Source organism: Engraulis encrasicolus, chromosome 2 (assembly GCF_034702125.1).
Source record: "Engraulis encrasicolus isolate BLACKSEA-1 chromosome 2, IST_EnEncr_1.0, whole genome shotgun sequence".
Lineage (NCBI taxonomy): Eukaryota > Metazoa > Chordata > Actinopteri > Clupeiformes > Engraulidae > Engraulis > Engraulis encrasicolus.
Window position 1 is genome coordinate 53759525 of NC_085858.1, and position 25261 is coordinate 53784785.

Below are 25261 nucleotides of genomic sequence, written 5' to 3' on the forward strand. Positions count from 1 at the left end.
ACATACATTGGACTTAATCTGTTGCTCTGGTCTCTCCCCCTCCAACTGCTCAGCTGATGACCTCCACATATCTGACCACTTCCTTGTCTCCTTTAGTGTCACTCTCCACCTCTCCATCATCAAGACCCCTCGCCTTATCTCGTTCCGTAATATTAAGGACATTAACATTGATTCCCTTTCTACCTCTATTGAAACCATTCTGATTTCTAATAATCTCTCCTCCCCTGATGAACTAGTCACTCTGTATAACAATGTCTTCACAATGTCCTTAATTGTTTTTGCTCCTGTTAAAACCCGGTCTGTCACCTTTTCTCAAACTGCCCCCCTGGTACCACCCTCAACTTCGGACCATGAAATCCAAAGGCAGACAACTTGAGCGCCTGTGCAAGAAAACTGGTCTCACTGTTCACAAAGAAATGTACCAAGCTCATATATCACTCTACAAGGACTGCATCTCTCGAACTAAGTCTGATTTACTACTCCACTCTAATCTATGCCAATGAAGGCAACTCCAAAACCTTGTTCTCTGTGCTTAACAACATCCTTAAACCACCTGACTCTCTCCCTGCTCATATGTACTCAGTTGAGACTTGCAATTCATTACTGGACTTTTTTAATGAAAAAATCCATAAGATCCACCAACATCTTATCTGCAACCCCTCTTTTCCCTCCCCCGCTGATCTTCCCCCCTTCAACCAGTTATTTTCTAGTTTTCATCTCCCGGACTCCTCTGAAATAGGCCTATCTGACCTCATCTCCAAATCCACGCTCTCCACCTGTCAGCTTGATCCCTCCCCACAACTCTTGTCAAATCCTGCCTTCCCTCTCTCCTCCCATTCATATCTGCTGCCATCATCCACTCCTCACTCTCCACTGGTACTGTACCCTCTCTGTTCAAAGTTGCTGCTGTCACCCCTATACTAAAAAAACCTGGCTCTGATCCCTCTGACTACAACAACCTCCGCCCAATCTCCAACCTTCCGTTCATCTCCAAAATTCTAGAAAAAATTGTAGCTTCTCAACTCCATTCCCATCTAACTCTTAACTCCCTCTATGAGCACTTCCAGTCTGGTTTTCGCCCCCGACATAGCACAGAAACATCCCTAGTTAAAATCACTAATGACCTGCTCATGGCTGCTGACTCTGGCCTACTCTCTATTGTCATTCTCCTTGACCTCAGTGCAGCCTTTGACACCATCTCGCATTCCATCCTTCTCCACAGACTCTCCTCAATTGGCATAAGTAACACACCCCTTGACTGGTTCCATTCTTATCTCTCTGGGCCGTTCTCAATTTATTCAAATGAAGTCTTTTAAATCCAAGCCCTCCCCTGTGTGCCTCAAGGTTCTGTTCTGGGGCCCCTCCTCTTCATCACCTACCTCCTTCCCCTTGGTAATATCTTCCGCAAATTCAATATTAATTTCCATTGCTATGCTGATGACACCCAGCTCTATTTATCTGGCAAACCTCTGACACTCTCCCTCCCCCCTCCCTCACCACCTGTCTTTCTGAAATCAAATCCTGGTTCACACCTCAAATTTTTTGAAACTGAATTCGAACAAAACTGAAGTCCTACTTATAGGCACCAAATCCACCTTATCCAAAGCAAATAGTTTCTCCTTTCTCAATTGATAGCTCTCCTGTCTCCCCCTCCCCTCAAGTTAAGAGTTTGGGTGTCATGCTTGATGGCTCTCTATCCTTCCTCTCCCACATTAATAACATCACACGGTCTGCCTATTTCCACCTACGCAACATTAACCGTCTCGCCCCTCTCTCACCTCCCATTCTACCTCCATCCTTATACACAGTCTTGTCACCTCTCGCATTGATTATTGTAATTCTCTCCTCTTTGGTCTCCCTCAAAAATCTCTCCACAAGCTCCAACTGGTCCAGAAGTCAGCTGCTTGCATCATTACCAAAACCCCTTCCAGTCACCACATTACCCCTGCTCTGCAACATCTCCACTGGCTCCCTATCAAATTTAGAATTCACTTTAAAATACTTCTCCACACCTTCAAGGCTATCTACAATCTTGCCCCTCCTTATCTATCTAATCTTATTCATATTGCTATTCACTCCCGCCCCCCTCCGTTCCTCTTCCTCCATTCTCCTCTCTGTCCCCTTCTGCCCGTCTCAGCACCATGGGGAACAGAGCTTTCAGTTGCTCTGCTCCTCAGCTGTGGAATGCGCTTCCCCCTGACATCCGCAACATTGAGTCTTTACCCCTGTTCAAATCAAGACTTAAAACTCATCTATTTCAATTAGCCTATTCTCTATGATTCTTTAACTGTATTTTGTTTTATTTTATTTTTTATTTATTTTCTATATATTTATGTTTTGTTTACAATCTGTTTATCTGTCTTGTTTTATTTTGCCTCTCTCTGTACAGTGTCCTTGAGTTTTTTGAAAGGCGCTTTTAAATAAAATGAATTATTATTATTATTATTATTATTATATATATATATATACTGTGTACAATATATAGAAAAAAAGATATGCCGTACACACACGCAGGGGTGCGTTTCTCGAAAGAGTACTGCAGTTGTTCGCTAGTTAGCAACTTGGGTGGTTGGCATTTGGCAATGGGAAATTGCATTGCAAACAACAAAGTAGCTAATGAAGTTAAAAATGCACCCCGGAGTTGTATAGGGTAGACGTAAAAGTACTTGTAATTACAAGTCTAGTAGTATGGTATTACAAATTTGAAACCATGCAACCACAAGGGTTGTAACATCTGTAAGAGTACTTCCACTTCATTTTTTTTCCAACTCGGCACACAGTTCTAATCTCTGTCAATACACACACGTGCACACACAACCATGTTCACTCATCATACATACCCTGTGTGCCCTCTCTCACAAACACGCATGGACACAAACCTATATACACGGCACGCTCACATACACACAGCAAATATTTTCACACCGAGTCAATGATACACATACCCGCTCTTCCCCAACACACACACAGAGACAAATATTCACTCGTGAACTCGATGATGGGCGCCGTTTACCCCTCCCTCTCCCTCCATCTCTCACAAAATATGCACTGATTCAGCAAATATTCCATCATGGACTCCATGTCACAAGCGTTCAAATGAGCAGACACAGCAAATATTGACACGCACGCACGCACGCACGCACGCACGCACGCACGCACGCACGCACGCACGCACGCACGCACGCACGCACGCACGCACGCACGCACGCACGCACGCACGCACGCACGCACGCACGCACGCACGCACGCACGCACGCACGCACGCACGCACGCACGCACGCACGCACGCACGCACGCACGCACGCACGCACACACACACACAGACACACACAGACACACACACACACACACACACACACACACACACACACACGCACGCTCTGCCCGCAAATATTTCCTCGCCATCTAAAATTGTCGAAGAACAATAAAATTGCATTTGGAGAACATCAACACTGCATAATTTGGTGCAAAGTGCCATCAGATGAAAAGCTTATGTAATGTCAAATACCAAGTCCTTCACTCCCCGAATAGGATGCCAATTCCATCCCCAAAAATCTGTGCAAGTATTGAGTAAATATCATCCAGTGTAAACATTTATCAGTATATTATTTAGTGTGGGTGGGGGGGATTATTGCCAATGTCTTATCTATAAATGTTAGTTAAAATGTGAGTAAACTATGATCTGACACCGTGTCTGACAGCCTGAGGTCTTGTGGTTTGGGGCTGCATGGACCTGTACCCTCTACACGAGGGCAGCAGGTGGAGCAAGTGATGAACAAGGAGGTGGCGGTCTACTAGTAAACAACAACCCCTCCCCAAGACACTCACACACACACACACACACACACACACACACACACACACACACACACACACACACACACACACACACACACACACACACACACACACACACACACACACACACACACACACACACACACGGGTACTTACGGGGACCTGCTGCACGTGTGGGGAGATGGTGTGCGTGTGCGTGTGCGTGGGAGGGCTGGAGGCCATGGTGGTAAGCATGGGGGAGCTGGGCAGGCTCTGCACCTGGGCCTGGATGGTCACCGGCTGGATGCTCGGCGGAGAGGAGGACAGGGCCGCGGTGGAGACCACCTGGGAGGGGCTGCCCTGGTTCACAGCTACAGGAGCTACGAGACAGAGAAGATGCAGCTGTTTAGGACTAACAAAATATTATTACTACTACTATTATTATTATTATTATTATTATTATTATTATTATATTACATTTAGCAGGCGCTTTTGACCAAAGCGACTTACGAGGAGGACATCCAAGCAAATATGGAGTAAGTGGTCAGGACAAAGTACAGCAGTGTACAAGTAATGTAGAACAAATAGAGAGCAGAAGAATAGTGGAGGACCTATGAGATGTAGCGCAGGTTAGCACCCATGATTAGAGGTACCATGATTAGAAGCACTACTTAGAACCAGAGACAGACATCAATACAAGACACTTGAGATGCCAGTCCTTGTTCACGACTACAGATGTTTAGTGTTCACAAAGTGGCATATGTACCCATTGAGGTTATGATACTCTAGGCCACTATTGAGCAAACATTTCTGAGCAACAACACTTGGATTTTGGGACAGTTTATCCTTATCGCAAGACATTAATCAAGGAGAACTTTGATTAGCAGTAGACACAGTGCTAATTGTCTCAAACCACATTGTCTCAAACATTTTATCAGAAAATTGCTCAAACACTTGCTCTGTGTATCATCAGCTTCAAAACAAAACAAAAAAAAGACACAGATGGAGGACAAAAGAACTTGCTTTGACTGTTCCGGCAAGACCCCCTACTGATATAGTTTCACACAATGACGTCTATTATTCTATAGTATAGAGGTCACATGTTGCAACACAGGTCCCCCTTCATGACTCTGCTACATTTTTCCACGAGTATAACCACATGTTTCTTCGCAGCCAAAATGTTTATCAGGATATATACATATTAAAGTATAATTTAATTTCCACTGTATGTAACAATGAAAAAAAAGAACAAATCAAATAACTCACACAGTATAATGTATCCATCGAAGGAGTGACAGACGCTTTTCAAGGTTTAAAATTGAATACTGAACAAAATGTGCTCGATCACCGATCATGGGGGTTTATCAAATGCAATGGCACAGATTAAAACGTCATCAGTTTACTTCAATTGAAAAAGAGCCCTTGTCAAGTATTCACCACAATTCAACCATGATAGCATTGCCTGTGCTCCACATCAGGATTTGTGGCAGATTCTCTAGCCAATTACCAACGGTTTGGGACTAATTGATAATGGCAGGCAGCTATGGTAACAGAGACTGACAGATTCTCACATGGTTATGTTTATGGCTACTTTCCGGGACCTTCGGACCTTCTCGCACCACTATAGCACGTTCTGCGATAGCAGAGTGGGTGTGAGTGTGTGTGAGCGTGACTGGGGTAAAGGGTCACTGGGTCTCCAGGCCTGTGTCACTAACACAAACACGAGATATGACACACGCACACGCGCGCACACGCGCACACACACACACACACACACACACACACACACACACACACACACACACACACACACACACACACACACACACACACACACACACACACACACACACACACACACACACACACACACACACACACACACACACACACACACACACACACACACACACACACACACACATAGGGATGCACCGATACACATTTTTTCACTTCCGATCCGATCCCGATATCTAAATTTGGATATCTGCCGATACCGATACTACTCCGATCCAATACCAAAACCTCATATATGCATGAATTTCAACTTGAGGTAGGCTCAAGATGACTATTTGGTCCGAAAAGGAAGTCAAAAGAACAGGAAACGAATTCATAAGTAAAAGTATCAAGTAAAAAAGTAACAATCCCATCCTAAAAACTAATATGCAAGTGTTATGACTTCAAATTAACATTACACCTGGCTCAATATCAGTCCTGGGAAAATTCCGATACTTTGGGAAAATTCCGATCCGATCCGATCTCTGAAAATATGTTGATATCTGAACCCGATACCGATACACCGATACCGATATCCCATCCCTACACACACACACACACACACACACACACACACACACACACACACACACACACACACACACACACGGACTCTGGCCTTCCACTACTGTGACTGATACGACTACTACTGTTACTGCCATTAACAGCTCCACGCTGTTGTTTGATCTGCCCTTCGCTTCTATCTATTGCATAATGACATTTACATCCCTGACATCACGTCAGCTCCACGTCTTAACTCTCTAGTCACGGCCACCTCATCAGGTGATTTCTTCCCCCATAACAGGACCTCTAAGGTCTCCAAACATGCCATACACCTACAGACACCCATGTGACCCAAGCTGCTGCCTTCATATTGGTGACGGTGCATCGTCCAACCCGGCTAAGCCTATGGCGTTGGCGATGGCGTGATGCTAAGCTGGCCAAATGCTCTTACTGACGGGCTGAGGGTGTCCATGCTAGCCATGGCTGCTGGCTGCTGCTGCTGCTGCTGCTGCTGAGGCACGCAACACTGCATCACCTCACCCTGAGCATCCAGAAGGTTCTGCCCAATGGCGAGTTAGTAAACACAGACATCAAAACCTCAAGGGTCAGGTGGGGTGTAGATGCTTCTTAAAGTGACACTAAGTAGTCTTCATCTCGTCTTCCACTGCCCTACATGTGGAAAGTAGAACGCTCTCGTTGGGCACAGTTACTGTACATGCGAGGAATAGTCTGATTTTAAAAATGGAATGGTGGGTTTTCGGTTTGCTCACGAGTCATGTAAACTCTTCCTTCATTCCGAATGTGGACGTGTTGGCATCGATAGTAGTGGAATCGATTTCCTCCTTGGGGCAACACACCATAACTCTACTTCAAAACAACTGATCAAACTGACCAAAACAGTGACTCGTATGTTTCTGGTGTGATACCACATATACCTACCCAGATCTAATGGTTAGTGGCCAACCTGAGAACATTTCCTGACCCAACACAACAAACAGAGCAAGTTCTTCCAGTTGGTCGTGTGGATTGCTCTGTCCTTTTTACCACCAGTTAGAACCCGTCATCCCTCTGTTTCACTCTCTCTTCACTTCACAGTTCCCTTTCTCCATTCCCATCACCACCAAATGCAAATCCATACTGGCTACTACATCACCTGACTGCTATGTCAACAATGGCTGCATGCCACTGCTGTCCAAACCAGCTAGGGTACTTTTCTGGCATGACCACCTTCCTCACCCATTAGAAGAAGACCAATTAGAGTTAGAACTAAAAACATCCCTTCTGACCGATGCGTGACATTAGCAAAGATAGCACCCCAACTAATGGAGGGTAGAAAATACCAAACCCCGCTCTTGATTGGGGTCAAACTCATTTCATACTAATCCACGACTACAGTGGATGAAGAAAGAAGCGAAAATGCATTACAGACCAAGGATAGCATTTCAGTAATGAGCTTCTCAAATCCTCACGGAAAATTACTGGATCGTGTGATATGTGCATAATACTGGCTAAATTGTTCGGGTCAACCATGATCTGAGGGGCAATTATCTGAAGAAATTACATCTGACCTGACCTTAAACTATTTGGGGGAAATATCAATTAACACAAAAAGACCATCTTGCATAGTACTGTTTCACCACCGACTGTCTTTTCCCATTTTTTTGCTCATGAAACGTTCATTGCCTCAACAATACAGCCACTTGCTGGTTGCTCACAGAAGCTCATTCGATCTTCAGAAAGATAAGACAGCAAAGATAACAAATCTTATCCAAGTGTGGTGCTATGGTGTACCATGCTGGGACACCACACCATAACTTATACGGGCAATTTGCCCATGGGCATCCAGGCTCATGTCTGGCCTGTGTCATTTCGCAACTCCCATTTCCCCATTCCATCTCTTCACAACACTTTATCTACAGCACAGATACAAATGCCAAAAAACAAAGATAATGAGAAGCTAAGACTTAAGCTCAGCAGAATTTTCCTGGACCCCCCTTGACATTTAAAACCAAAAATGTACCACTCCATGTTTTCCAGGCCTAGATGTCTCTAGTACCACTTTTTCAATCCAAAACAGAGCCACTGGCAAACCCCCTTCCCATCCCCATGTCCCATCACTCTACTCAGCCCAAGCCGACAAGATGTTCCTCACCTGTGTACGTGGTCTGGCCAGGGTAGACCAGCTGCTGCTGTGGCGGTGGCTGTGGCTGAGGCTGCTGCTGCTGGGGAGTGGAGGGGGAGGGCGAGCTGAAGAGGGCCTGAGGGTTGGGGGGGCTGTAGGCCGATGTCTTCACCGAGTGCAGGGGACCGGGCGAGGGCACGGACACGGGCACCGGGGTCGGGGGCGTGCTGACGGGCTTGACCTGAGGAGGAGTGGCGGTTGCGGGGGCCAGCTTGGGGCGCGTGGTGGAGGCCGGGGGGGTGGAGGACACCTGGGCCAGCGGGGACTGCTGGAAGGTGGAGGGCTGGAAGAACTTGTCAGGCGTGGAGGAACTGCGGGAGATAGGGGGCCCCAGCAGGGCGTCCAGGTGTGGACTGCTGCTCAGGATGGAGGAGGTGGTGGTGGTGGTGATGGGGGAAGAGGAGGACAGGGGAACGGACGTGGAAGAGGTGGGGGCGAGGGCCGACGGAGCCGTGCTGCCCAGGGTCATCGGCTGTGGGTCGGGGGCCAGAGGGGCTCCGGAGCCAAACTGGGTATTGTCGAACAGGCTCCCGAACTCCATGTCCTGGTTGTTGATGAGCTGGAGCATATCTATATAAGACAATAAGAAACAACACACCGTTATTATCACACAAATTCAACAGCCATTCCCTATGGCCCAATGAATATAGTACTTTCTGAGGGTTTTTTTTTGCCTTTGTTCTGGACAGGAAAGTGAAGGACAGACAGGAAATAAGTTGGGAGAGAGAGATGGGGAGGGATCGGCCTGGGCCAGAATCAAACATGGGTTGCTGGCATAGTAGCCTGGCGCCCTACCATTATAGACAAGGTAGGGCCCCAAACTTTTTTTCTGCCGGGACCCCGCTAATATTCCAATGCCACTACATTGTCCATTAACATTGCTAAGCACACACACACACACACACACACACACACACACACACACACACACACACACACACACACACACACACACACACACACACACACACACACACACACACACACACACACACACACACACAGCAAACTTTTACTTCACACATGAAACACACGCATATAATTAAAATAGCATTTAAAAGAATACATTCTTAAACAGCTGCAATTATGTTACCGCTCTGGTCTTAAATTGTGAAAAGAATTTGACAACAATGGTTCAGAGACAGGAAAATATGAAACATTCCGTCATGAAAAATGTCCAATTTGACAAATTTGCTTTAGGAACTGACGCTTCAAGCATGACAGAGCAAATCAGGCCTAAAGTTTAAGCGTGTGATTCGTAGGAAACACGCGAGACATGTGACAATGGCGTGCTGTTCCTCCAGTGTGGTAGCTACAGCAGTGTGGGTGGTTTAACTCAAGGAAATTACAGATATTGGTAGCCATTGTGAATCAAGCTTAGCACCTTAATGGAGAACCACTGATGCCAGTGAGCAAAACAAAAAAAGGTAATGATTATCCCTGGCATAATAGAAAGGTTAAATATGTGGGAATAAGTGTTAATGTGAATCACCTGTTTGGGATTGTTCCTATCCCACTTACATTCACATCTACAGCCAAAATTATGTTAATATGACTGCAGAATATGTTTCACCTGGTAGAATATATTCTGGGGTGTGTGATTATCATAACACAGGGGTGCATAAACACTGGCCTTTCTTTTCAAGTCTGCTTGTGTGCTGTGAAATAGGTTGTCAAAAATGTGAACGCACACAGCTTATTTTAACCACGTTTCATTTTCAGATAGACCAGATAAAAAGTGACTAAGGAGTTACTGCTCTGTTGAAAGAGAAACATGGCAGCCGGGAATTTGTAAACCAGTGTTTTGTATGAGGTGATCGCTCTCGACCAATGAGAAGCGAGCATGGCGCCTTGCTATGCGGACCAGCCCCTAAGAAAAGGGAGGTGGGAAGCGCGCGTTTACAGCTCGAGCAGACGAGGTTACTATCGGTCACTGGCGTCATACACTCCACACGAGGTTACCCGCGGTCACTCCAGAAGCCCTCAAGGAAAGTCAGTAGAAAATGCAGCACCAGACATCCCAAATGATCAACAGACAAAGGAGGGTGACAACATGAAGGCATATGTAACATTACAGTGTATAAGTGTGGCATATTGTGGTCAACATAGCCATTCGCATTTGTGCAAGTTTTGGGGGGCGGGGCAGCGTGCAAATCACAACTCCTAGGCAGACACTTTGAATGTACAAAACACAGTGTAGTAACCAAGCATTTAAACAGTAAACCCCCCCTCTTCCAGTGGCGGTGTCTAGTTCTACCCAGCTAAATGAATGCGCCCCCACTCACTGGTTTCAGTGTAACAATCTAATTTAGCCGGTGTTAGCTACACGAGCTGCTAGACTAGATCTGCCAACTAAAGGCGAGCCAGTGCATGGCCAGCCAGCTGTGGACTGGCGTGACATTGAATTCTCTAAACTCCAAATGCAGTTTATTCAGCTGAATCACTCAACATTGTGTATAGAAATGTTTAAACGGTGGTCACAAAAACAATGACCAGGACTGCGTCTATTTCACAAAATGTAACATCATGACAGCTAGCAAATTAGCTGACAACTTCAGTAAGATTTACTCATTGTGTATACATACCATCTATGTCGTTCAGTAGAGCAGTGTCAATATCACTGGGGTCATGCAGTGATAGACTTGGATCCAAATTATCCAACGAGGGATCGTCAAACGATATGTTATTCATTTTCGCTGTTTCTAAAGCCGTGTTAGCCAACACGCTCAATCAGAAATCCCGGTTTACCGTACAAGAATCCACGTAGCGTTTCTATGATCTAGACTAGACTGACATTTTGGCACTATTGCTAAACATCGTACATCGTGTTATAGAAATGCGTGAGATACATCCAAGTTGTTGTTCATCTGTCAACTATCTGTCCTTTCTCGCCTCCATTTCAGCTAGCTATAACACAAGCCAAACTTGTCTAAACAGAGTTCAAAGAGTGCACTGGTGTGCTTACTAGCAGGGGGCAGGCAAACCCAGATGGACAAGGGAGCGTTTGACGGGCATCTGTATGAACCAATCAGAGCGCAGCTGCTACTGTACACGCTTTGGATGCACGATGAATGGTCTGGAAACACTCGGACAGAAAACAAAATAGGATCTATATTCATTTTGTTGTAAAGCTGTGGTCATTTACCCATTCATTTAGTTTTTCAAGACAAAGCAATACTATTCGAAAATTTTAAACTAAGACATGTTCAATGTTTCTTTCTTGATCAGCTGTGTGTTGTCTTGCATATGCTATGATTGTGAGACATCGGAGATCTATATACTTTAATCAGTGTGTGAGTTATACACATGTGTTCAAATTTGAAATCCAATTTAAAGGGGACTCTGCATCTCCAAAAGCCCGTTTGTTTACAAACTTTTTGGTTTCTCTCCACAACGTGGTGTGGGCTTGTCTTCAGTAGCCAATGATAGTAGGCCAGGGGGAGGAACTAACTATTCAAGTTTGTCTGGCTTGCAGAGGTGACTCCGCCCGTAGTGCCAGAGAAACTAACCAATGAAACCTCGAGAAACGAGTGGGGTGATGTGACATCACAAATGTGACTCCCGTGATTACATCATGTATTTCTCCCAGAATGATACACTTTTAACAATATTAAAGGGGCATTTCGTCTCTGCGAAGATGTTGTTGCAAGTGCATTGCAAACCACTGGTTAATAAATACGGGAGCACGGCCAAATCAGTTTAACCTGAGTTTTTTTTTTCAAGGGATTGTCGTCATTATACCCTAATTAAAAAAAAAAAATCACCACCATTGTCAGACACAGCAATCAAGATAGGTAGAAGCAAGGGTGAAATGGGTCAGTGACCGGGAGTAGCCCAGTGAACAACTTCAGCAGCCCTGACATCCTTTGTTTGCCATGGGCCCCGAGCCCCGACAGTGTCTGGGCTTGTTTGAAATGAGCAGTGCAAATCAAACTGCAAGGAAAGTGAAGATAGCAGACAAGTGCATGGGGTTTGTTAGTGCATTCCCCATAGGCCAAGTCCCTCACACCTGCAGAGAGGGTAAAGTTTTTGTTGTTTTTTTTTGCCATAATTGAAAAGGTTCTGGTCATGTTTGCAATTACATTTTCTATTCTGTAAAAAAAAACCTAGTAATTTGTAATTTAAGGTTGTCATTTACATTCTTACTGATGTAAATAACAAAACAGAGAATAAATATGTTTATTGAGTTGAATCCTACAGTTAAAAAAGACAAAATATGCTTCAATTGTAGACTGCTTTGTTGCAAAGTTCAAGTGCAATTTAATGCCCTAGTCGCTGTCTAGATACGTGACAACTGGGGCATTTCAAGCAGGATTACTACATGTTGCATCATACACCTGTGGACACCACCCCCCATAGAAGGACCAGTCTCTGGCATCCTCCCTCTCCCCAATAACAACCAACCACATGTAAACACGAAGACACTCATGGCACTCACACTTTGCTAGTGTTTTATTTGAGTTAAGTATGGGTCAGACAGTTGAAATTTGCAATACTGTAGCGTCCAGATCAGTAGGACTCAAACAGGGGCTACACAACGCTTCTGAGTCCTGACATGGCCTCAGATGTCAACAACACAGCATTTTGGAACGCTCTGGAAGTGCCATACAAAACCCCCCTTTTTTGTTTGTCAGTCTGGCATTCTTTTGCAGTTATGACGGTAGATAAACACACACTGAGCGCACTTGTCGCAATTGAGGTATGTCTGTAGGCACACACAAACACGCCCCAAGAAACATACACGCATACACACATACACAAATGCAGCAGATGATGGGTTTGTAAAATTGAAAACATAAGAAAGGGGGAACATCATTCAGTCATTCCCCACGTTTCAAAGAGACTGCGCTCACCTAAATAAGAAAGAATTGGATGCATTCCTTATTTTAAAAGAAACAATTTACAATGAGTCGATAATTAAAGCGTATGATCACTTGACTTATATCACACCAAAAAAAAGGGAGAGGACTTAAAATAAAAATACTGATTCATTAAAATAATTTGACAATTACAAAATAAGAATCTTTAGGACAAATTAAACACATTAAGACGTTACATTTTTGTAACAGCATTACATACTGTATTAAATACATGATTGCTACCTCAGCCACAAGCAGGTATTATCAAATACAACACTGAGAACTGAGATAAAAGTATACCTCCTCTACAATGTATACATCATTTATAACGGTTCTGTTTGCTGCTGCAGATCAAATTTAAATCTAATCTTTGAGTAAATACAATGTCACTAAAGAGTAGTGTGAAGTTGTACTGATCACAGGATACACTTTTTAAAAAGGTATATATGGAATCTGCTCGAAGGAATTATTATGCATACTCTCACACTGAGCTCTAGAACAGCCAAACTCCACTATGAGAGTCAATTGCTATCTTTGAAGATGATGTTATCGAATAATCACTACAATAAGATTAATATAACGGACCGCGTTAAAGAAGAAGGGTACTCCAGAAGGGTAGAAGGGTACTCCAGCCGAGAGCAAAGCTTTGGGATTTGTTAAAGGAGGGACCATTGGAACTGGCTGTGCAATGGCAGCAGTCACCCGGATATAGGGAATCACTTGCATCATCTTGCATTGCATACCACAAAAAAACACTTCAAAATCAAAGACATCAACAGTACATGTAATAGAAACCAATTACTGCAGTTAGCTAAAGTTCAGACAAAACATTTCAGCATATTATACATGATTTTTATGTATATACATTTGTAACGTATACATATTGATACAAATTTTTACAGTAACGATTAAGCCATGAAGTCAGTCAAAACATGTTTAGACTATACAAGTGGAATTTATAAAATAAAGTCAGTGCTAGATTTGTTTGTTTCTTTTGTCTCAGTCATCTTTGTTATGTCTAGTTTCTCATTTTAGTCAACTAATCTCAACTAGATTCAGAGTGCCCTTGTCAATGTCTTCTTTTTGATGATTTGGAATAGAGTTGGAATGAGAAGGGACACGTCTAAGAATCAAAGTGCAATAACAAGTCGATGTTGCTCTTCCCTCAAACTTTGCAACAGGAATACAACACAACTCCAGAGCAGCATCTCCATCATTGTCTAATGTGCATAAAACATTTTTTTTCTTTACATCTACAGAGCATCTGCATGAAAATGGAACCTGACCTGACATTTATTTGGAATGAGGCCAAATTAGAACATGATTGTGTGGCATCTGACACACAAAAATGTGTCTGGCTCTCGTACGTCTTAGATGAAACGCATGATTTTTCTCCACTGTGCCCATCCTGTGAAAGCTAAACTTATTCAGTCTAGACTCTTTGGTCAGCTCTTTTGTTTATTTACTTGTTTGTTTGTTTGTTCATTTGTGTGTTTGTCTGTATCTTGTTGTTTTGAACATTACGGAGCCTGTCTGTAGAGTTGTTTGTGTCCTGCTGTGAGGGCCACATGGTGTGAGTGAGAGGGTGTCTCAAAAATTAACTCTAAGCCTCTTCCAACTCATTCCCTTTCTTCAAAAGTGCCAAATAGTTTGGCTTCATTCTAACACAACAGCGTGGCAGAAGAGAATTCCACAGGTTTAAGCCACGCCTCATAACACCAAGGAAGGAAAAGGAAGGGGAGAGTAAAGGAAAACAAAAAAACAGTGAACAGAGGAAAAATCAGAGAAGGAATGTGAGACACACAGGAGAAGAGCAAGTCAAGAGCAAATTAATTTCTAAATCATTTTGGCTGTGGAAAATACCAGGAATTTCAGTTATTTTCAGACCATATATCACCATAGTCTGGCATTAGTGCAAGTAATTCTTGTAAGAATAGACAACAGGAATGATCATCAAACAGGGAATGGGGTTAATATCATATCAAAAGTCCTCCCCCTCGCACCTCGTTTTGCGTGTGGGAAGTGTTGATCTCGGACAGTCTGTGTCTCAGAATAGATTTTCTGATGCTACTACTTGTAGCATCGTGGAGGGAGGGAGGGACAGGACGGACACAGACAGTTAGAATGTTAGGTTAATCGCAAGACCCACTCAGCCCATTGCCTCACAGTGTTAAGTTGCTTCACTTCAGCTCGCATCACAAAATGACGGCAAAAGACGACAGGGCCGAAAGACCCTACCAGACAGGTGTGCTTAAAATCGACTGAGAACACTTGCAGGTGACTATGACGTGATGAGCCAGAATATGGTGCAGACAGTACTATCTGTATTGGACCGAGGACTGCAGTGGTGAGCGGCTGCCAGTGAAAGCCTGTGCTAAAGGAGGGCCTGGGGGTAGTAAGACTGTCAGACTGTGTCCAAAATATTCACTCCTTCACTAAATAGTGCACAACACGGGACGAGTTACATTGTGTGCAGCTACATGCACAAAAAATTCCGGTTTCAAATAGAATATTGTATTCCGGTTTCAAATTGAATATCGTCAGTATTCGTTTTAAAACAAGTTCCAGAATATGTTGCTAACATGTGTGGAACACTGGAATATTCCCAAAATACAGCCACATTTCGAATGAATAAAGAGCTTATATGACTTGTGCACAAAGTGAATACTGCCACCATTCCATTTACAATCGGAATATCCCTCGCACGTAACTGCACGTAACTTGCACGTCACTCGTTGCCATTGCTCTCTATATTTCACTTTGCACTATGTGGTGAGAAAGTGGATCTTTCAACTTCAGCCTAAGACTACAGTGCAAATGGAGGTGGGTGGTAGCGGGGGCAGAGAGGATGGGGCAGGGAAACAAACAGAAGTCTCTACAAAGCGAACAGGGCGTCTTCCGTCCTCTCTGCCTTCCTGCGGCCTGTGCTGCTGTTGCTGCTGTTACGGGCACTGACGGGGGGGCTGGGCTCTCCAGTGGGGACACACGGTAATACGGAGTCTCCAACCTTAGCACGCTCCTCCAGGAACTTGTCAAACTCTGTAGAGGTTGGAAGATGGGAACAGAGGAAGCTTACAGTCACTTTCTGCAATGGCAATCCTGGAGTTACGAGCACTGCTCGCCCAAGTCATTTTTTCCACCATAAAATAATATGACTAAAGAGGATATTCCCTTGTGTTTCACTGTACATTTAATTTCCAATAACAGGGTTTCCTTGTGTAATTAGTAGATGATTATTTACAGATCAGAAGGTAAATTAATACTTAATTAAAACAAAAATATACCTTAAGCCCACACAGGGACCAAGTGCCTCTGTTAAAGTCATACATACCTTCACTCGTCACCCCTTCTTCCTTGTCGCCTCTCTGCTTCCAAAAGAGAAAAGACAGGATCATTTGGCCGATCACATCATTAGTATGTCCACAATTTACAAAAGAGACAGTGCACCCGTGCGGACCATTGCAATGCATCCAGTCCCACACGTGTGTGCCTGTGTTGCCAGCAGTGTGACTTCAGCCCTGGTCACAGTTACCTACCACTTCCAAGCGAACACCAATGCAGAGGTTCTTGTCTCCCTGTGACAAGAATACGAGTCAAGAGCTGGAAGAGACTTGTGGTTGGGCACTGGCCGTGCAATAGCTGAAGTTTACTCTGACCACCTACACCCACCCTGAAGCCTTCTTGGTCTGTGTGGATGTCTTTTCTCAGATATTACATAAAGTCCAATGCACCACCAACACCACCTCCTCCTCCTCCTGCACTTACAATAGGACACCACAATCCCAGGAAAGCGAATTCAAAAAGCCTGATTAAACAAGCTGTGAATACACTAGTACAAGGTAACATGAGAAGCACTGGTAGGATGACTTGTTAATGACGTAAAATAAAGAATGATTGGATTTGAAAAGCTTGGAAATGATGAACGTAGAAATAAATAATACAAAACTTGGAACTTTTTTTTGTTAATCTATGAGATGGACGTGAGATGTATTACCGTATAATGGTGTAAAAAAAAAAAAAAGATTAAGGGAGAAAGCGTGAATGGAGAAAAAGAGAAATCAAGGAAATAAAGAGGTCTCACCACATCAGCACAGAGCCACTCCTCTATGTCATCCATGACAGAGGACTGCGAGACGGGAATCTAAAAAGAGCAAAGCGCCATGGACAACCGCCGCACAGAGGACGGAGAAAGCCACAAGAATATAATAAAAATCGACAAGAACAATAACAACAAAGGACAAGAACAACCTCCGAAAAAAGGGACAACACAAAAGAGAAACATGAACAAAGAGAAAAGAGGGGGAAAAAATATCACCAGAATGCCTTGAGAAGAAAGCAATGACAACAGAAAAAAAGGACCAAACAAAAAATTGTTTGATAAGAGTTAAAAATCGAACACGCTCAAACCACACAGACACGCACATACAAAAGATGCACACACACACACACACACACACCACTGGCAGACAGATGCATGGGCCCAACATGTCATGCAGAGGCGATGAAGATGAGTGAGGAAAGGAAAGTTGCGCTTGAGTATCGCTGAGCATGTGTGCGTGGTCTGCTGGTGTTTGCGTCTGGATTTGCCACAGACAAGAGCAAACACCACAGGCTTGCAGAGAGACAAACAGAGAACGTAGTGCGCTTGTGTCAGCAAAAGAGAAATGGCCATAGAGATCGTGTGACTGAATGCGTGTGTATCAGATGCAGCCAAATGCAACCAAAATCAGTCTTACAGTAGCCACGGCAATTGCTTGAGTTGAGCTTACAGTAGAGGACAGAAGGAAATATAAAAGAGTGAGTGTAAGGAGTTCTGCCATGAGCTGATTTATGTTGACTGCCACTGGATACTCAACCAACTCACTCGTCAGCACTAACATGTCCTCCGACAGGTGCCAGTATGTAGGAATGTGTGTTGCATATTCCGTAACAATAAAAATAAACCTTGATGCGGTCACACATCCGCTGTTGTAGAACTCAAGAGTTTGAGGTGTACTAGATGGTTGTGTCGATTTAAACAGAATAATTATGTTAATAGTGTTAGAACATGACGCTATTCTACAGATATGGTCAAGTGGGTCAGTTTATGAACGTTAGAGTTGAGTTCTCTCAAATGTTAACTCTTGGATCAGTAAGAGAGGATGATTCTCCTGCTACACAACTAAAGACAAGATGGTGATTGGATGTGCACATGGTTTGAATGTGCCTGATAAAAAAATAATTTTGGTGTCGTTAGATTCTTGGGACTGGAAATCATCAGATGAAAAGCAGGCCCTAAATCAGCTAGAAACAGTACCTTCCACAGTTACAACTTCAGATACTTATATACTTAACACAGTAGTTTACGTTGTCGCTCAAAAAATGAGCAGACATGTACTGTACCCATCATGTGGCAGGAGATTCCACATTAGTCAGAGAGGACACCACGGGCTAAACCTCTAGTAGTTAGCAGTTAACTGCTGGCTAGGCCAGTTCTGGAAGATGTAGTTTTAGTGGTTGATGTTTCACTCGAGTTACTTCGGTTTTTAGAATTCAATGAAAGTCTCAGCCTGTCCCCCTTCCAAGGACAAGCAAGCCTTTGCATCGTTCATGAGGTGCAACGAATGCTGTGGGGAGGTGAGGAATGGATGGGTTCCCACCTTGGCAGTACAAGGGACAGCATAGCACGTCATGTCACCGGAGAGAGCCAGAGAAGAGTTTTTGTTTCGTCTCCGTGAGAGAACCAGATGCTTTGAGGCATCTGAAGCACATAACAGAAGGCAGGGGAAGTAAAGCATAAAAGCATACACATGCAGCGTCTGCTCTTTTTTTTTGCACGATTTAGCATCTGCCAGGACAACAAGAGGGAACCTTCATCGTACTCAAGTCATTCAACTGATTCTCAGATTACCTCAAGATTTACACAAGCTTTTTCCACAATGCATAGTTGTACTGAACTTGCGGTAGCATCAAAGATTCTCTAGGTTCTAAACATGGTGCCGTTTTCACTGTCTCTGGAAGCATCATGTAGCTCTAAAGGGGATATATTGTTAGTGCCTGATGCTCATTTGTAACATAACTACAGAAATAAGGACTAAAGCATTGCAATGTGCAGAAAGTACACGTGCACGTCAATCTGGCTCAGGGCCTGGCTCACAGGTTCTCCTCTGGTTCTCTCTGGGCAAGCAGTCTGACTATGTGGCTGGATAAGGGCTCTCCCCTCTGGGGTACCCCAAGCACCCCGTTCTGCTTCTATTCCGTAGGCTCTTCCCTTGTACTGCCCGGGGCCAGGGAGCTCGGTTGAGGTGACGGTAGCAATGGGAGGTGGTCAAGGAGTAGGTGACAACATGGCGCGTGGTTGAGGAGATGGAGGGTGGAGGATGCAGGCTGGATGGATGGATGGATGGTTGGAATGGGGTAGGGTAGGGTGGGGGGTTACTGGTGAAACTCTCACCATTCCTTGGGTGATGAGCCAGCTGTCTATGGGCTGGAGTTCTGCGCTATCATCATTAGCCCTCAGCTGAATCAACAACAGAGAACACCTTACACATGTCAGACCATATACTGTACAGACACCCTTTAACGTCCTGTGGCACTACACATCTACTGACTTAATACGGAAGACAACACAGACAAAAAAGGCTATGCGCATATCCACAGCTGTACACAAAAGGACCTTAAATAGCAGGGACTCAAAGTAGCGAAGAACAGAAATGGTGGCCTGATGTTTAAACTGATGAAAGTTGATCTTTGACACATGAGGTGGATTACTGTACCAGGCCACTGGCCAACCTGGCACAGACTGAACGGAACCACCAACCAGGCACATGATATCAGAGACCACCAGACCGGCCTCTTGGCACTGCGACTGAGCAAACCTGCCCTTCTGAATGTGCAACCTTGTCTGTATGCCTGTGTGTGTGCGCACACGTATATGTGTGTGTGTTCATAGAAAATGCTTTGTGTTAATGCTTTATTTTTTCCCTAATGGACATCTAAAGATATTGAACTTTCCTCACTGCATCCATTATGCTTTTCTTTTGTAAATTTACGGATTCTGACATGAAAAATATAACAGTCTGCGACAAACAGAGGAGGATTAGAGCTGACCTGGGTTTCTGCATTGTGCTTGGCTTCAGGCAGCCTTCAATGCTGCATTTTGATTAAAGCTTGCCAAAGCAAGATTTCGACAAAGACTTTGAAAGGCCAGTCAAAACTTCCTATGTCTCTCACAAAAGACGGGAATGTCATATTCCTGGATGGTTTGGTGTTAAGAAGAACTGGCTTCTTTTCCTAACGAGCTCCTTAATGACTTTCCAAGTCACTGCCACGTGGACAAATGAGGGACATCGCTACAGTATTCCCTGCAGTAATGTGCATGTAAACCAACTTTTTTGCACAATATGGTGGACATTTTTTTTTTTTTATGTTTTTAAAAAAATAAAAATAAACTGCACTGCACTGCACTGCTACAGTTAGGGTTAACAGTACTAGTGTACACACGTGGAAACGATTCAATATGAATGACTCAATAGGGGCTGGCTTTGAAAAGCACACATTTGCTGACCCCTCTGAGACCGGTCAAGCAAATATTCATCGATTGCAAAACGAGTCAACAAAGCGTTGACTGAGCGGCTAAAATTAACCTCCGTGTTAAATGGAGTGCGCCACATGTCTGTCTCAATGGCAGCTGGAGAGAAACTTGACTGAAGGTTAGAGAGAGAAAGACCAAGAAGTTTGAGGGAAAAAAAGAAGTAGCACAAGGCCAGCCAGTGATGAACTTTCTCGAAGTACAAAAAGAGATTCTGAATAATTGAGCGTCCATTTTCAAGAGCCATGCTGAATTAAAAGACTTTGAAGGAATTGAAACCATTCACATCCTCCGGAAAAGTTAGCTGGAGCTTGAGTTTGAGTGCGCAAGTCATGTGTAGAAATCGGAGGTCAGTTCACAGCACGGACATCTCATGCAGAGAAACCCACCACCAAAATCCCAAATACATTTTGACACCGGAAGTGTCAGTACACCACAGAGATTCTAGACTTCCCAGAATACCCCCAAATGCAGAGACTACATCTCCCAGCATGCTTTGTGCCTCTACTCACCCCAGCTGTATTTTGCTGTCTGACATCCAGGGCAGAGGCCAGGCCTCCGAGTGCCTGGGGATCCTCATATGTCATGCTGCAGGGGGGAGGGAAAGGGGTCAGAGTCAGGACACAGTCAGTCAAACACTCTCCAGTTGACACTAAGCGTCTACTTGCATAACAAAAGATCAAAATAAACCATTTCCCTTTCATACACTATGCTAGATCTAGATGCTAAGTTTTTTGTCAAGCTGTTGCTGGGTTTCTCCAATCAAAAACATTATTTTCTGTATTATTGTGTGTTCTCTTTTATGGAGTGACAACATGGGAATGTCTCAGATTTTCCAAGCACATAACTTCAATTGCACTGTAGGACTATGTCGAAATGTTCATTGTTTCACCAGTCACCACATGGAATGAGTAACGAGCAGGGAATATTCTGATTTTAAACAGCATGGTGGCAGTATTCGGCATTGCACAAGTCATGGAAACTGTTCCTTCATTACGAATGTGGCCATATTCAGGGAATATTCTGATTACACACATGCACATGCAAAAGGAATAATGCGGAACCTCTTTAAACCCTTTCATGCTGAGGCTCTGTTATAACCTTAATGTCACCCAATGACTATGTGTTAATATATATCTGTTGGTAATGTTGTAGCAATGTTGTCATGATGTAGTTAAGCCCCTTCAGCAAATAGTCAAAACAATTGTTGGAGATACCATCTGCATGAAAGGGCTACACCGAATACTGAAAATTTTCCATTTGCCACCAGAATACTCTGTGCATGTAACTGCCATCATTGTTTTGTTCCCTACATAACGATGCATGAATGAACATTTCCGATTCGGCCCATGTCTTAAAGCTTCCCAACACAACTGAACTAAAGAGGGAGCCTCCAAGGGCTTATGTCAGAATATGGGCATCTACAGGATGGGTCTAGTACAGTGGTTCTCAACCTTTTTTGAACAAACGCCCCTTAACCTCATCATAAGCCCCCCCAAACACCCCCCTTAGTATTAAAAAATAAAATAGACTAATGCCCCCGTTGAGAAACACTAGTCTTGTACAATACAACCGAGTGTTGTATTGCGTTATCTCCACTGGCTGACAGAGGGGGCTGGAGGAGCGGTGAGATGACTACTCTGGGGAGTTGTGGAGTTTTGGTGGTGGTAGAGGGGTATCATACTTTTTGCGCTGGTCTGCCAGGGAGCTGCTTCTGGTGTGGGCAAACATGTCAAAGTCGTCCTGCCGCTGAGGGGGGGCACTGGAGAGAGTGCTCAGTGTTCCACTCACACTGTCTGCACCCATGTCTAGACAAGGACAAGAGGGGGGGGGGGGGGAGAGAGAGGGGGTGGAAAGAAACACATGGAGGGAGAGCGAGTGAGCATGGAAGAAAAAAAAAAATCAGTCTTTCAGTCAAAAACCCTCTAACGGATTAAACCTGACTTATGTGGCCATGCTAAATCCTAAAACTGATGCCATTGCAAGTAGCCATGCATGTGTACACACAGTTTAGCCATATTTTGTGCATCAGAGAATAAACAATCAACACTCTATTCAACATGCAATATAATGTATGCATTTACTGTCACAGTAAAATGATAGGATAAAATAATAGGCTCGACTATAGATGACTGCTCAAGTGTGCCTTTCTGTACACACAATGTGGAGCACTTTTTTTGTTCACAATACAAATGCAGTGTGTGTGTGTGTGTGTGTGTGTGTGTGTGTGTGTGTGTGTGTGTGTGTGTGTGTGTGTGTGTGTGTGTGTGTGTGTGTGTGTGTGTGTGTGTGTGTGTGTGTGTGTATGTACGGGTATGTGTGTGTATTTAACTAACTGACTACTATACTAAGACCATCTTGAGAGGTAGGCGGTGGCCTTACCCAGGCCGGCGAGCTGTGTGGAGAGGGTGGCAGGAGAGGCGGTGGCGTTGGCCATGAGGGGTGCAGCAGCAGCAGCAGCGGTGGCAGCAGGGGGGGACATGGGTGGGGCAGCTCTGGGTGGGGACGCTGGAGTAGGGGTGGGCGTGGGGCTGGCGGAGTGGGGAGTTCCCGTGGCCCGAGGACTGACCACCGCAGGCGAGCCCGGGCCCAGATCTATCAGGTTATCCTCAGTGGCTTCACTAAGCATCTGGGGAACACAGACACAGACACAGACACAGACACACACACACAATTAGACAAATAACAACACCGCCACATACACACACAAACCCAAACCCACACACGTACACATACAAAGAAATGTATTAAACCAACACAACAAAAGCGGTTTGCGCTCCATCAAAGGGATAATCCAAAGTATGACATTCTAAAGTAAGCTAAAAGCCCGAAGGAGGAACAAAAGACGAGGAGAGTCACACGGCTCAGAAATAAATACACAAATATCAGACATCAAAGAGATTTATAAAAGTGCTTTGATGATACTGTGGCTGCAACAAAAATAGGCAGAAAAAAACAAAGACGCAAAAGGATACAGAGAGCGAGGGATGAAGCAAACATCAGAGAGAAAAGGAAGAGGGGCAGATAGAAAGGGAAAGAGGGAGACAGAGAGGGAAACAGAAATGGGAATCGGCAGAAAGGAATACAGAATCAGAGAGAGAGAGAGAGAGAGTGAGTGAGTGAGTGAGTGAGTGAGTGAGTGAGTGAGTGTGTGTGTGTGTGTGTGTGTATGCGTGTGTGCGCGCATGCATGTGTGTGTGTGCACCAGTGAGTGAATGAGTGAGTGAGCGAGCGAGAGAAACAGAAAGAAAGAGAGAGAGAGAGAGGACTGAGTATGTGATGAGTGGTGGGTCCTCTGAGGGCCAACACATATGCGCACAGCACAGAGTCACGCAACACTGCAGCGAGTGAGGCTGGCTCTACCACTCTCTACGAGGCTTCCACAACAACACACACCTACTGTCTATTACTAAGCCACACACAGCAGACAGCTCTACAGGGATCAAAGAGGTTAAACGGTCAGGTGAGAGAGGGAAGTGGACACAGAAGGACACATGCTATAGGGAAATGACCTTTGTCATGTGTGACCATGACAAACATGATACACATAGACATACAGACAGACCAAGAGGTTAAAGGAGGTGTCATTCCCAGACAACTTGTTTAGGACGCTTTTTAAACTACTAGGATCGGGCATTACAATTTGCATAATATTTGCCTGCTGCATGTTAAAACAGTGTCCTCATTGCACATTGCAAAGTCACTCAATGGATGAAAACTAAGGCTGATAAGAAAAGGGCAAACAAAGTGAGGTGCTTTTAACAAGCCATGCCATGGTATGGTAGGCGTTTCAGAGCAGAACATGGGTACACAACTACGTGCGAGGAATGTTTACATATGTTATTGGAATGTTCAAAATCAGATATTCCCTTTGATATGCTATGAGCAAATGGGCTTTGAATGGAGGGTAGCCTGCAGCTGGTATTGACAAAATCCTGTTGCTCTACGCAACCCATCTCCTCCAACTAGAAACAAGAGAAACAGGAGCACTAAAGCATTTTCCCACCAAAACCCAGTCACAGGGCTTCTATTAATGCTAGCAAAAAAAACCCTGATGCAATGACACCTTTAAATACATTTCCCAATGTCCATTAGTCCGTGTGTGACTAATGGGGTCCATCCACAACCCAATCCCCAATGCAACATGGGACCTTAATACTTGCCTCTTCTAGCTGCCCGGACGGATGGGGAAATGGATTCAAAGAAGCAGAAGAAGAAGAAAAGAAAAAAACGTATAGCAACAGAAAACAAGACACACAAGCAGAACAAATATTGACATGGACAAGCACGTAGACTGCAAGATGCATGCAGAGAGTGCCACAATGAGGGAACATGCAGGACCATGACTGACACTTCCATCCCAAATGTTGAAAAAGCAACATGAACTTTTTAAACAAAAAAATCAAGACAATGACGTCCCAGGTCTGTAAACCACTACACCTGAATGTAACTTTACAAACATTATGAAACCAAATGATTTCAGTAAAAAAAAAAATAAAAAAAAATAACTGGACGTGTCATTATCACTAAAAGCTGGTAGGGTGTTTTTGAAAGGGAAACTGTAGAAGCAGGCCGTGTCAATATTGATTTTTG

General features: G+C 44.2%; 2 protein-coding genes across 5 annotated transcripts in view; both read right to left on the bottom strand.

Annotated features, from left to right (window-relative positions):
• srebf1 (sterol regulatory element binding transcription factor 1) overlaps nucleotides 1-11219 on the bottom strand; it is a 34794-nt gene extending 23575 nt beyond the window's left edge. Inside the window, exons 1-3 of the mRNA XM_063191602.1 lie at nucleotides 10825-11219; nucleotides 8210-8809; nucleotides 3955-4157 (exon numbers count right to left, since the gene is read on the bottom strand). Of these exons, the coding sequence (XP_063047672.1) occupies nucleotides 3955-4157; nucleotides 8210-8809; nucleotides 10825-10930 (909 nt within the window). The 5' untranslated portion in view covers nucleotides 10931-11219. The remainder of the gene's footprint in view (nucleotides 1-3954; nucleotides 4158-8209; nucleotides 8810-10824) is intronic.
• Nucleotides 11220-12673: 1454 nt separating this feature from the next.
• The window catches only part of LOC134441341 (TOM1-like protein 2), a 49279-nt gene continuing 36691 nt past the window's right edge, over nucleotides 12674-25261 (bottom strand). Inside the window, exons 10-16 of one of the 4 annotated variants that reach the window (XM_063191635.1) lie at nucleotides 23051-23297; nucleotides 22353-22476; nucleotides 21181-21256; nucleotides 19532-19597; nucleotides 17180-17239; nucleotides 16430-16463; nucleotides 12674-16137 (exon numbers count right to left, since the gene is read on the bottom strand). In XM_063191635.1, the coding sequence (XP_063047705.1) occupies nucleotides 15974-16137; nucleotides 16430-16463; nucleotides 17180-17239; nucleotides 19532-19597; nucleotides 21181-21256; nucleotides 22353-22476; nucleotides 23051-23297 (771 nt within the window). In that variant the 3' untranslated portion in view covers nucleotides 12674-15973. Of the gene's footprint in view, nucleotides 16138-16429; nucleotides 16467-17179; nucleotides 17240-19531; nucleotides 19598-21180; nucleotides 21257-22352; nucleotides 22477-23050; nucleotides 23298-25261 lie in introns of all 4 variants that reach the window. The other 3 variants (XM_063191620.1, XM_063191613.1, XM_063191628.1) reach the window with 3 other exon arrangements.